The 13,626-nt window shown below is 36.0% G+C and overlaps 4 protein-coding genes across 4 annotated transcripts; all 4 read left to right on the top strand.

The window, feature by feature from the left end:
• The first annotated feature begins 50 nt into the window (after positions 1–50).
• LOC118598852 (mucin-2-like) lies at positions 51–1,297 on the top strand. Its single transcript, XM_036212350.1, has 3 exons — positions 51–140; positions 214–340; positions 1,014–1,297. Exons 2-3 carry the CDS (start codon positions 259–261, stop codon positions 1,268–1,270), a joined length of 339 nt encoding a protein of 112 aa, XP_036068243.1. The 5' UTR covers positions 51–140; positions 214–258; the 3' UTR covers positions 1,271–1,297.
• Positions 1,298–1,366: 69 nt separating this feature from the next.
• On the top strand, positions 1,367–5,145 carry LOC112151841 (mucin-2; the record flags this gene model as incomplete). The annotated part of the gene is made up of 9 exons (XM_036212136.1): positions 1,367–1,412; positions 1,492–1,595; positions 1,707–1,858; positions 1,975–2,113; positions 2,455–2,565; positions 3,199–3,375; positions 3,712–3,951; positions 4,031–4,187; positions 4,975–5,145. Coding segments are annotated over 9 exons (1,272 nt in total), but the record flags the coding sequence as incomplete, so codon positions are not given.
• On the top strand, positions 5,127–7,472 carry LOC112151839 (GATA zinc finger domain-containing protein 14-like). Its single transcript, XM_036212137.1, has 3 exons — positions 5,127–6,366; positions 6,486–7,162; positions 7,211–7,472. The coding sequence occupies exons 1-3, from the start codon at positions 5,164–5,166 to the stop codon at positions 7,470–7,472; spliced, it is 2,142 nt and encodes a 713-aa protein (XP_036068030.1). The 5' UTR covers positions 5,127–5,163.
• A 242-nt stretch (positions 7,473–7,714) lies between these two features.
• LOC112152287 (intestinal mucin-like protein) lies at positions 7,715–12,573 on the top strand. The gene is made up of 17 exons (XM_024281770.2): positions 7,715–7,956; positions 8,109–8,359; positions 8,769–8,952; positions 9,038–9,254; positions 9,346–9,521; positions 9,616–9,685; positions 9,781–9,893; positions 10,000–10,031; positions 10,118–10,292; positions 10,376–10,480; positions 10,581–10,621; positions 10,728–10,850; positions 10,944–11,042; positions 11,141–11,269; positions 11,357–11,396; positions 11,475–11,598; positions 11,674–12,573. Exons 1-17 carry the CDS (start codon positions 7,791–7,793, stop codon positions 11,870–11,872), a joined length of 2,244 nt encoding a protein of 747 aa, XP_024137538.2. The 5' UTR covers positions 7,715–7,790; the 3' UTR covers positions 11,873–12,573.
• Positions 12,574–13,626: the final 1,053 nt, after the last annotated feature.

Below are 13,626 nucleotides of genomic sequence, written 5' to 3' on the forward strand. Positions count from 1 at the left end.
AGACAGTCCAAGTGTTCCCACATGACACAATAATTTTTTTTTCAGGGAAGTATGCCAAAGAATGGTGCCCTGCTCTTAAAAATGCAAACAACACATTTACAGAGTGCCATTCTGTGGTAGATCCAGAGGCCTTCTATAAGGTACACCTTAAGACTTTCAAAGGATCTGATAAAAAAAATCTAGCTCTCTAAGAGTTTTCTCTGTGTCCTGTAGCGATGCTTGTACTCCACCTGCAGCTGTGAGAAGACTGAGGCCTGTATGTGTGCTGTTTTCTCTGCTTATGCTCGAGCTTGTGCTGCAAAGGGGGTGTTCCTGAAAAACTGGGGAGGAAATGAGTGTGGTAAGGGCTTTTTTCATTATGTTGAGGCTGATAAATGCCTTTAAGGTTGATTTATCATAGTTATAGCCTGCAATTTTTTTGAAGACAGTTGCTCTGCATATAGACGAAGTGTTGCATGTAAAGCAATACTTTGCCTTTTCAGGTAAGTTGTGGAACTTTTGTAATGTGTGTTTATCTTATTTTTTCAATAATTATTAGAAACAAGATGAACTGTCTATGCTTCCATCTTTGGAATGCTTACTGAAGCATTTCACTGCATGAGTTAGAATAAAGTTGTGGCTTTTTTATCATCCGACGTCTATCTTTACTGATTCAGTCTTCAGTTTTTCTGTTTTACAGTTTTTGATGTAGATAACTGATCGTTTGAGTTACCACTTTGTATGCAGCACATTTATGTCTTGTTTCTTTCTAAATATTTCTCAATTAGTCATATTATTTTTCTGTAAATCCTGCCATAACAGTTGCTATTTTCTTGTAAGACTTTGCGAGAAAATAGTAGTTTTAATCCAGTTATTCCACAATGAGACTGTTAAAAATATTTCTGCTTCTGTAAAAGTACATGGATTTATGTCGCCAAGTTGCATCTGCTGATTCCTTTTTTTACCTACTCCCATTTGTAAGACATCTGTTGTTAAGACATACATCTGTGTGTTGTTTTTTTCTCCAAAAATAGCCACATACACAACTTGCCCAGAAACTCAGGTCTTTGGTTTCATACACAAGAGGTGCCAGCTTACATGCAGATCTTTGAGCTCAAACCAGCAGAGCTGTTCCTCAGACTTCTTGCCTCTGGATGGATGCTCCTGCGCTGAGGGATTCTATCTGAATGAAGATGATATTTGTGTCCCCATTGAAAAATGTTCCTGTTTTTACAATGGAGCCTACATCCAGGCAGGAAAGTCTGTTACTATCAAAGACGAGCACTGGTGAGTCCTTTTTTTCACTTAACAATTGTAGTTTTAAGTCTTTTTGTTAAACCTTTGTGTCTTGATATCATTTGTTGTTGTTGTTTTTTGTAGTGTATGCAGTGATGGACGGCTCAGCTGCCATTTATGGAAGACCCAATTATCTGGTGTGTTTTAATTCGCTTGTCCATGGTGCACATCTATGGTCGATAAAATGCATATTGATACAGTTTCTCTGTGTTACAGAATGTCCGTCACCAAAAACGTTTTTTAACTGCACCAATGCAACCAAAGAAGAACTTGATCTGCAGTGTGCTCAGAGTTGTTTAAATGTGGAGAGTTTGGACTGTGTGAGTCATTTGTTTTTGAATACAAGACATGTTCATTGGTCAACTCATGAGCTATGACTTGTGTAAAATGCAGTTTTAAAATGTATTCTTTTCATCTGTCTGCCCTTCCAGGACCTCACAGAGTGTGAGTCTGGCTGCCGGTGTCCCAGCGGCCTTCTTGATGACGGCAGAGGTTCCTGTGTGAATCAAAGTGACTGCCCGTGTCAGCATAACGGCCACCTCTACAACCCCGGTCAACAAATTTTAAACCAATGCAACAAATGGTAAGGCCACACTTAAGATGTCTAATAAAAATACCAGTAAATATGATTATTATATTCACCTGAACTGTTTTGTTCAAAAACTCAAAATTTATTTGAATTATTTCTGATAAATTTAGTACCTGCAAAAGGGGAATATGGGACTGTACCAGGAAAAGATGCCCCCAAACCTGTGTTATTTACGGAAGTGGTCACTATAATACTTTTGATCAGCGGACATATGGATTTCAAGGATTCTGTAGTTATGTAGCCACTAAGGTAATTCAAATTTATTAACAAGAAAAAAGATTTAGTGTCTTAATTATTTTCCATTTTCTCAATCCTATAGTATTGTATTGTTGAAGTGGTGTGTTAAGTCATGATCAGTAAGTCAAAGTTTAGATTATAAACATAAGTTTGTCTTCTCTTGAAGAACTTCAATTAATTTTGTCTGTGTTATAGACTATTAGAGCAAAGGTTACATACATTAACATTTCAAAGATTATTCTGTCCATCCTTTTGTCAAATTTCTTTCAAGTTTAGGATTGCTAATGACTAAACATTTTTGACCTACTGATATTAACATATCAAAAAAAATCTCACTTTTTTTTTTTTTTAAGAATAACTGTGGCAATAAAACATCAGGAAACAGCTTTGCAGTTATCACAGAAAATGTTCCTTGTGGATCCACTGGCACAACATGTTCCAAAAATGTCAGAATTCATCTTGGGGTAAGAGGAGTAAAAATTACATTTTTATGCTTCTGTTTACAAGATTAAATTAGACAAGAGACCAAATCTCAATGGTACTGATAATGAAATTTAACTACAAAGAAAAAATATGGATATGATAAATACAGGTTTAGATAAATATATATTTTTATTTATCAGTGTAACATTTTGCATTTTGATTGTCTAAGAGAAAGCAATTGATTGGCAGCTGGTGAAAAGTGTTGAATGTTGCCTCAATCTAGACTAAATTTTCATGAGGTATTAACTGTGTGTAAACCAGTGCATGAGTACTTGTAAAGAAAATTGAGCACCTCTATGTACTTGAATTTTTTTCACAAAGGTGCAAATATTTTTGGCAGCCACAGATGTTTTTTTACACAAAGACAAATTCATTTTAGAAAAGAAACAAAAATACTCTGCACCAGCAAATATTTTTTACAGACACACAAATTTTGTTTGCAAATGCAAAACTTTTTTACATGTGTGGACATCATTTTTACGATTTATTTTAAAAGTTGTATAAATCTAAAAGAAACAACGATTTTATATGTTTTCTATGCATCAAGATTTCAAAAGAAGACAAGAGAAAACACTTGTCAGTTTTAAGCTACAAAGATTTGCTTTTCTTTACAGGGAACAGAAATCAAACTGACAAAGGGTAAACATGAAGTGGAGAAAACTGGAAATGATAGCATCACCCACAAAGTGAGGACGATAGGCCTGTACCTGGTGATAGAATCTGACATTGGACTGTCAGTTTTGTGGGATCGCAAAACAACAGTTCGGATCTTGTTGGAACCACGGCACAATGTGAGTAACAGAGACCTTTAAAAGTCCCATAGTTGTAATAAATCAATTATTTAAAATTCTAATGAGAGTGATTAAGTTTAGGCTTAAATCCACAAAACTGTAGTTGCACCATAAGTTTGACATGTTTTGACAGATTTTGTTGATGGTAATGCATTAATGGGGTTTGTGCAAATATTTAGGCTATAACTCATTACTGCTATGCTTATCTGCAGCTGTAGCTCTATAGATATTTGCTCTTATGTCCATTTGTAACTATTTGACTACTGTTGTTGTCAATGACTGTCAACAGTACGAACCCTAGGATACATCAACCAAATCTGTTTTGTGTTTCTGCAGGATCAAGTATGTGGCCTGTGCGGGAACTTTGATGGTGATGGTCAGAATGACTTTAACACGCAGAGTCAGATGATAGTGGGAAACACACTGGAGTTTGCAAACAGCTGGAAAGTGTACAGTACCTGCCCAGATGTTGACGTGAATGTTGACCCTTGTGATGCAGAGCAGAAAAGATATCACTGGTCAAAAATGATGTGCAGCATTATAACGGGAGAAATCTTCAGTCAATGCCACAGCAAGGTGTATAGCATTACAAAACTGCAGATTTGTGTTAAATAATGTAGACACGTGAATAAAAATTGACATTTTATTTTAACAGGTAGACCCTCAGATATTCTTTGACAACTGTGTGAAAGACTCCTGTGCCTGTGACACTGGAGGAGACTGCGAGTGTTTCTGCTCGGCTGTTGCTGCATATGCTCAAGCTTGTAACGAGGCTGGTGTCTGTGTTGCATGGAGAACTCCAGACATTTGTCGTAAGTAAACTCTTTTGCTCTTACTTTAAAATGTTGTAGTTCAGGCAGAATTTAACAGTTCCTGGGACATAACTGAAGAAAAGGATCAGAATTAGGATTATTATGTTACCTCAATTATCTAATCCAGTTTAATTTATGGATCTATCAAGGTTTTTTTTAGATTTAGCTCTTAAAGTACGGAACACAATATATCTCATTATTTTAAAAATTAAAAGAATGATTGACTTAATATTCCTTCAATCAAAAAAAAAAAATAGCCAGATGTTTACTATACATATTTTCAGTGAGGCTAAGAATTTTCTCTAAACAATTTTGAAAAAGGGTTTGATGTGAGTCTATTAAATAATTGTGATAAGCCTATTCTTACTAGTATAGGTTAGTGAGAAAAGGCAAATATTTTGCCTTTCATCATTATTTGTTTCAAATTTCTAAATGCACAACACAGCCCTCCTAACATAGAAGCATACTCTCTAAGGAGATCAGCTGATGACGTGGTTTAGTTTAAGCCTGAAGCTCTCTTGAACCTTGAAAATATCCCTGTTTGTAGTTCCACAAAGCTGTTAAACCTCTTACTTTCCTCTTTTTAAAAAAATACATAGTTAAGTAACTTAATGGAATAATTTCCGAAGCACAAAACTATGTCATTAGTAAATGCAAAAGTCTAAGTATAAAATTCAAAAACATTAAAACATGTATTGACATAGTTAAAAATAGCCATTTAGATGTGGACATTATTTTCAACATGTTTCTATATTAATCATATTCAACAACTGTTTGTCTTTCCCAGCTGTGTTTTGCGATTACTATAACCGTAAGGGTGATTGTAAGTGGCACTACAACCCTTGCCACCCGCCTTGTTATAAGACATGTTTAAATCCCAAAGGAATTTGTGACAACACTTTACCAGAGCTAGAGGGTAAGTTAATAAATTAAAACTTCTTTGTAAGTTATTTTTAGAAAAATACATAAATGTTAAATGTCATTCCCTTTTTTACTTGTAGGATGCTACCCTGAATGTCCGGAGGATAAACCAATTTTTGATGAGTCAAGCCAAGAATGTGTTAAATCATGTCAATCCACTACGACGACCACAACAGCTACTACACCCAGAGAAACTCCTACAACTACACCGTTTACTTCTACACCCACAGAAACGCCTACTACAACACCTACTACTGTTACTTCAACAACACAGTTTACTTCTCCAACTACAGAGACCCCTACCACAATACCAACCACTACAACAACTACTACCACTACATCTACAGAAACCCCTACCACAACACATACAACAACAATAACAACAACAGAAACTCCCACCCCACCTACTACCACAACGCCTACCACTACTACAACTACTACAACCACAGAAACTCCTACCACAACACCTGCTACTACAACTACTAAAACCACAGAAACCCCTTCCACTACCACTACAACTACTACCACTACAACTACTACAACTACAACTACTACAACTACAACTACAACTACAACTACTACCACAACACCTAATACAACTACTCCCCCATGTATTAGCCAATGCCAATGGTCAGACTGGTACAATATACACAATCCCGAATTAGACAAAAATGATTGGGAAACATATGAAAACATTACAAAAAAAAATTCTTCATTTTGTAAAAACCCCAAAGAAATTGATTGTAGGTCCTTTGATTTTCCAGAGAAAACTCTAGACCAGTTTTTGATTGGCACTAAACAAGTTGTCACATGTGATGTGAAATATGGCTTAATATGCAAAAAAGAAGACCAGAAAATTCCAAAAAAATGTTTTGACTACAAGATTAGAGTATGCTGTCCAGTAACATGTGTGCCTACAACTCCATATACTAGTACCACTACAAGTACAGAAACCACTACCACAACACCTACCCCTACTACACCTACCACAACCCCAGAAACTCCTACCACAACATCTACAACCACTACAACTACAACTACTACAGAAACCCCAACCACAAAACCTACTACCACTACAACTACAGAAACACCTACCACAACACCTACTACTACGACTACTACAACTACAGAAACCCCTTCCACTACCACTACAACTACTACAACCACAGAAACTCCTACAACACCTACCACAACTACAACTACTACTACAACTACTACAGAAACACCTACCACATCACCTACTACTACTACAACTACTGCAACCACAGAAACTCCTACCACAACACCTTCAACCACTACAACTACTACTACTACAGAAACCCCAACCACAAAACCTAATACTACTACAACTACAGAAACACCTACCACAACACCTAGTACTACCTCAACAACAGTAACTCCTACCACAGCACCTACCAGTACTACAACTACTACAACCACAGAATCTCCAAGTACAACTCATACTACGACAATTTCAGTTCCCACGACTACTTTTCCATCTACCTTGGCAACAAGCAGTCAAAGTTCAACTTTCAAGATAATTACCGGTCCCACACAAACACCGATTACCCATGTTACCAATCCTGTGCATCAGAATACTACAACAAAAGCTACCACTATAACTACAACAACCACAGAAACCCCCACAACACCTACCACTACTACATTTACTACCACTACAACTACAGAAACCCCTACAACAACACCTACTACAACAGCCACAGAAACCACTACAACCACACCTACTACTACACCTTCAACCACTACCACAACATCTACAACCACTACAACAACTACTACAACTACAGAAACCCCACCCACAACACCTCCTACTACGACTACTACAACTACAGAAACCTCTACCACTACAACTACTACCGCTACAACTACTACAACCACAGAAACCCCCACAACACCTACCACTACTACAACTACTACCACTACAACTACAGAAATCTCTACGACAACACCTACTACAACAGCCACAGAAACCACTACAATCACACCTACTACTATACCTTCAACCACTACTACTACCACCACAACAACAGAAAGCCCTACCACAACACTTACTAGTACTTCTATAACTACTACAACCACAGAAACCCCTACAACACCTACTACTACACCTTCAACCACTACTACTACAACTATCACAACCACAGAAACCCCTACCACAACACCTACTACTACTACTACAACCACAGAAACTCCTACCACAACACCTACTACTGCTACGACCACTACAACCACAGAAACCCCTACCACTACAACTACTACCACTACAACTACTACAACCACAGAAACCCCTACAACACCTACCACTACCACAACTACTACCACTACCACTACAGAAACCCCTAGCACAACACCTACCAACACTACAACTACTACAACCACAGAAACTCCTACCATAACACCTTCAACCACTATTACCAGTATTACAACAGAAGCTACCACAATATCCTCAACTACTACTCTGACTAGTAGTATACCCACAACCATCCCTTCAACTACACCTGGCTGTGATGATTTAGATTTTGGGGTAAGAGTATCTGAAAAGCAATGAAGAGTACTACTACTGAAAGTGTTGCATGAAAATAGTTTTTACTAATATGTCCTAATGTGTGGACTATTTACAATACATTTTCTAATAGCCTGTTTTCTGTCCCCATAAAGGAAATGTTTCACTTTTGCAACTGTACCATGGTGAGATGCGTAGGGAATAATCAGTATGAATTAATTCCTTATGAGTGTCCTACCATTAAACCAATAAAATGTGCCAATGGAAGGGAGCCAGTTCTTGTATATGATGAGTATCACTGCTGTCAGCAATATGCATGTGACTGTAAGTTGTTTTCAATGTGAAGACATAACAATGCTCTACATCCTTAATGCAAATTAATTTGATTTCATAAAAAAATTAATATTGCATTATTTATATTATATTATTATATATAACAGTCTATTGTGGACATATATTCTTTTTTTCTATTTTAGGTGTATGTGAAGGCTGGGGTGATCCACATTACATCACTGTGGATGGGCTCTACTACAGCTATCAAGGAAACTGTACTTATGTTTTAGTAGAGGAAATTCATACGAAATATCATCTCAAAATTTATATTGACAATGTATTTTGTGATATCGGAGAAGATGTTTCTTGTCCACGATCAATAATTATATCATTCGGATCACAAACTGTGAAACTTATAAACCATAACCCCAAAGGAGGTCGAGCTAATTTAGAGGTGAAACTTTTTTATTCTTTAAAATTTCTTTATTATTATTGTCATATGCATTCTCAGCAGGACTGTATTGTAAATGCAGAATATGTTAGAATCCAGTTTACCACGTTTTTTTTCTTTTTTGCAATAACTTATAAGGCTTAAAGAAAACTTGTGCTCATGTGACCTTGAACTGATTTAATAAGATCAAGAAAACTTTTGAAAGACCTCTATATGTCACACATTATACTTTGAATCTGTCACCTTTGTGTTTGGTAGATGTTAGATAGCAAAACCAAAAGTAGTGAAAATACTGAAATTCAGAAAAAGTTCCTTAAACAGAAAAGTAAAAAAGATTGTAATCAGCTCTTTAAATTAATTAGTGGCCTGTTGGTTCACTTGTATCTTCCGTCAACCGTATCTTCTTTTTTAGGCGCAAAGAAATGGAGCAAGACTTAAACTACCCTATACACAGTTTGGACTTAAAATTATGAGTTCTGGCATTGCCCTGGTTTTAGAAATACCTTTCCTAGAAATTGTTGTCACATTTGGGATGACTGGATTCAGTATTGAGCTACCATACAAGTACTTTGGTAACAATACCCAAGGTCATTGTGGTAAGGTTTCTACTTTATATGCAGCATTTTGAAATCATAACTTCAAAAGTAAGTAACCTATTGACCTTATAAATCCCAATAACAGGCACATGCAACAATGACCAGAGTGATGACTGCATGTTGCCAAATGGAAAGCAGGCAAGTAGATGTGGAGTTATGGCTGACTACTGGGTAGCAAAAGACATTCATCAACCAAACTGTCCACCCCCACCTCCACTGCCCACCGTCGAACCTGAACCACCACAAGAGGAACCTTGCAAGCATCAAACAAATACTTCAATATGTGATCTGATAAAGAGCAGGTGTGCCTTCTTTAATCCACATATTTAGATTTAAGTTGACATATACAATAAAATGATCAGCTCTAATAGGACATGTCTTCTCTCCTGCCAGTCTCTTTTCAGAATGTCATATTTTAGTCAGTCCAGATAATTTCTACAAAGGCTGTCTTTTCGATAGCTGCTATGTTTCCAACCCAGCAGTGCAATGCACAAGTTTACAAACTTATGCTGCCGCCTGTTCTCAGGCTGGTGTTTGCATCAACTGGAGGAAACACACTATACTGTGCGGTAAGTAATTCCATATTGTTTGCCAGTCTTTATAAACATATTTGCAAGTAGGAAAAAAGCGAAACAAATATAATTATTTTTTTCTAAAAAACAGACAGTAACTGCCCTTCAGACAAAGTTTATAAGCCCTGTGGTCTTGCTCAACAGCCAACCTGTGAAGACAAGTAAGTTCAAAAGAAATATTTGGGTTAGACATAATGGGAAGTGGCATTAACATGTCACTAAGTTAAGAAGTTAAAAGTTATTTTTGACTTTACAGTCCTGAAGAAGAGATCAGTGATCTACTTGCAAATTACACAGTTGAAGGCTGTTTCTGCCCTGAAGGAATGAAACTGTTTAACAGAGAGTCTGGAATATGCGTTGAAAAGTGTGGTAAGAATGATGAAAATCACATTTTCTTCTCAAAACCTGCAAATGACTTGAATTATTTATTCTATCAGTCTTCAAATTAACCAAGTTTGCTTTGAATTTATAACAGGATGTCTTGATCCTCAAGGCATTCCTCGTGAGGTAAGCCAACAGTTAAAGTACTGACTGCATTCTTTGTCTTTTAAGACACATACATAAAAGCTATCCTGGTCTATTTTTTCATATAGTTTAATGAGACGTTTGAGTACCAGTGCCAGGTGTGCATCTGTTATGAGTCTACAAAAACTGTGTCTTGCAATCCAAAAACATGCCCATCACCAACTCCTCCTACATGTATGCAAGGTTTTGTTCTTGTAAATCAAACAAATCCAGAAGATCCCTGTTGCTCCTCTCTCACATGCCGTAAGTGCATATATGTGTTTTCAATGATATGACATCATTTATTGCATTATAATGCATAACCAGCATATTTTCTATCATTACAGAATGCCAAATCAACACGTGTAGAGATATTAATTCAGAATGCAATGCAGGATTTAAAGCTGTTGTTAGAATTCTTGAAGGAAAATGTTGCCCAGAATTAACATGTGGTGAGTTCATAATGTTTGTTTAAACTATTATAAGAAAAAATGAATTTAAAGTGTACTTTTTTATCATTTTGTTTGCCTTAACATATTTTCTCTTTTCCAGTACCTAAAGATGTTTGTGTCTACAATGGGATTGAATACATGGTAAATTAAATTTACTTTAACCTATTGCTATCTTGAAAAACTATGATTTCACATGGTCAGGTGTGGATTCAAACACAAACACTTTTATTTCTCCCTCTTTTACTAGCCCAATTCATCAATTCCAGCCTCTAAATGTCAGGATTGTAGTTGCAGCAATGAAGTTGACTCAGCAACTGGTCTGTTGAAAATAAATTGCAGCCCTAAGAAATGTGATCAAAACTGTTCTAAGGTGAGAAAAATTACTGTAATTTCTGCACTATCTTGCAGTTTCTCCTTGGTTTGAACAATGTAAAGATCAGGTTCATTCTGGTCTCTCTTTTAGGGCTTTGAATATGAGAAGACCGACCCAGATGACTGCTGTGGAAAATGTGTGCAGACGTCCTGTGTGGTCAGTGTGAACGGTATTGACCACGTACTGGAGGTACTTTTATTAGATCTGACTTAAAATTTTGATGTAAATAAATACTCTATACCTGCTTTTCAGCAAATTAACTGTGTGTTTTTATCACTGATTCCCAGGAAGGAGAAACCTGGTCACCACGCCAGGATAACTGTGAACAATACAGCTGTTCTAAGTACGGGGACACTTTCACAACAAGCAGCTCTCATGTTGTCTGTCCGCCATTCGACAAGAGCAACTGCCATCCAGTAAGCAGGATTTTGATCAAATTTGAATATATCATTTGTGAAAAACAAAGCTGAAATTAAATCTGTACTTTTTTTTTCTTTTCATAGGACACAATCCAGACTGCGGCGAATGGTTGCTGTAAAATCTGTGAGTTCAATATTTTTGGTTTGTTTGATATTCTATTTTCAACCAATAATAATAATAACTGAGATATTCTTTAAAAAGGTGTGGAAAAAGAACGGGCTTGCCGTGTAACTTCAATGAAAACTCGAGTTTCACAAAACGGCTGTAAGTCTAAGGAAGAGGTGCCCATGCCATACTGTGAGGGATCTTGCAACACCATAACCAAGTAAGAAATATTGTTTTTTTTCTTCTGCAAATAAAATAATATCAGTATAACTAACACCTGGCTTTGCTTTTCCAGGTACTCTGCAGCAGCAGCTGCAATGCAACATCAATGCTCCTGCTGCAAAGAGGCACGTGTCAGCAATCGCACCATTGACCTGCTGTGCGATGATGGAACCATTGCTCCTTTTACCTACATGTATGTGGAAGAGTGCAGCTGTAGCCAAACAAACTGCACTGATGCTGAACATGCTCGCAAGAAGCGAAGCTTCACCTAGCAGTGACAGCATTCTATTGCATGCATGAAAATTTTCTCTTCTTTTCCTTGTTCTTCTAATCAACATATTGTTTAAAGTGATTTCAAATCTACTTCCTACTTTCAACAAATAAACTGATGCAACCAAACAAATGTGTTAGTGTCTCACTTTTACTCAAATTTAGACTTTCATCTGTTAGAGATGTTCAGAAGGAGTTATGTGCCTCCTTCTAATTTAAGAACAATGTTTTCAATTAATATCCATAACAAATAAAATGTTCTTGGTTGGGAAATTGTTCATTTAAACAGAGTAGCAGATTTAAAGAAAGTAAGAGCAGTCATCCTATATTTTCCTGAAAAGAATTCCCTAAACCGGAAAAAAACTAAAATGGCTCCAACAGAGTGTCAAAATAAAAGTTAATAAAAAAATTAAGGATAAAGTATGATAGTCCCTTATTTTTACAAGCTCTCCCCACTATCATAGTGTTCAAATTAAAATTTTAAGCAAATGTCTGAACTTTCACAGTAATTAACTGAAATAAACTTATATAAACACAGAAATACACAGCCAGGGATTGTATTTAAATTGCAGTAAAACACAAGAAAAAAACATTAAAACTAGAAGTTTTTTAAATCTAAATGTGGTCTCCATTAAAATGAAAAATATTAAATTTGTCACCAGAACACAAATTAAACAAAGATGACACAAAACAGCTTTCCAGAAATTGATGATCATAAAATGAACAGAAACCCCATATATGTAAAATAGACTAACAATAAAATCCTATATACACATAAGCAGATTAAAACCTGACTGAAGAATGAAAGTTTGCACCTCCCCTGTTAACCAAGTCTTGTGTTTTCCTGATTAAAACAAATCATTAGGTTAGCCGTAGGTCAAGAAAGTCACAAAAAATATATATATATTAATAATTTTGTTAATGGGTGTCTTCAATTTGAACAATGTATATGTTAAGAAATAAACAAAAAGTTTAATTTCAAGACCTATTAATCTTGAAAAACTGTTCACATCTAAATGATAAAAGGAACCCCATTGACTTTTTGACGTAAACAAATATATAATAGTTCAATTTAAGTTACAGAAGGAGAAGCTGCTAGTTATAGTTCTTCACATGTTAAAGAGAAAACCCTAAATGATTTCTGCTCCTGGTATGTTGACTTCATCCTGGTTTATTGATTTCTGGGAAGAAACCAGAATCCATCAATCTATTTTTTTAACTCACTAAATCCCTTTTAGGGTCACAGGGTTCATTGAGCAAACCCAGCTACTGTTGGGCAAAGGCGGGGTGCACCATGAACGTGTCGTCTTTCTGTTGCAGGAAAGACTCATGATAACTTTGCATTTTTCAACTTTCAAAGAAAAGTTGAAAAATGCACAAATGAATAAAGTTACATTAGTTTTTAATGTTTTCCAAATCTATTATTCTCCTTTATACCACTCTCCAGTCATTAATTCATCACTGAACAGCTAAAATATTGTTTGATCAGTAAAGTGCAATGACAGCCTTTGTTTTTAATCTAGGTCAGTCACAACTGATTTTATATTATCACTTTGCTTTTATTGTGTACTTTATTATGACTGATTCTGACTGTGAACTTCACTAGGGGAGAAAATAAAATAAAAAGAAGCAATAGTTTTGTTTGAATGTTTGAATGCAGAAAACACATTTTTTCCTCTCTAGTTCAGGGACTGCAGCGTGACAAGGAAGGATTAGTATTTCTCAGAACAAGATTAGTATGTGTTTGTTCGGTGAG

Source organism: Oryzias melastigma, linkage group LG6 (genome assembly GCF_002922805.2).
Source record: "Oryzias melastigma strain HK-1 linkage group LG6, ASM292280v2, whole genome shotgun sequence".
Classification (NCBI taxonomy): domain Eukaryota; kingdom Metazoa; phylum Chordata; class Actinopteri; order Beloniformes; family Adrianichthyidae; genus Oryzias; species Oryzias melastigma.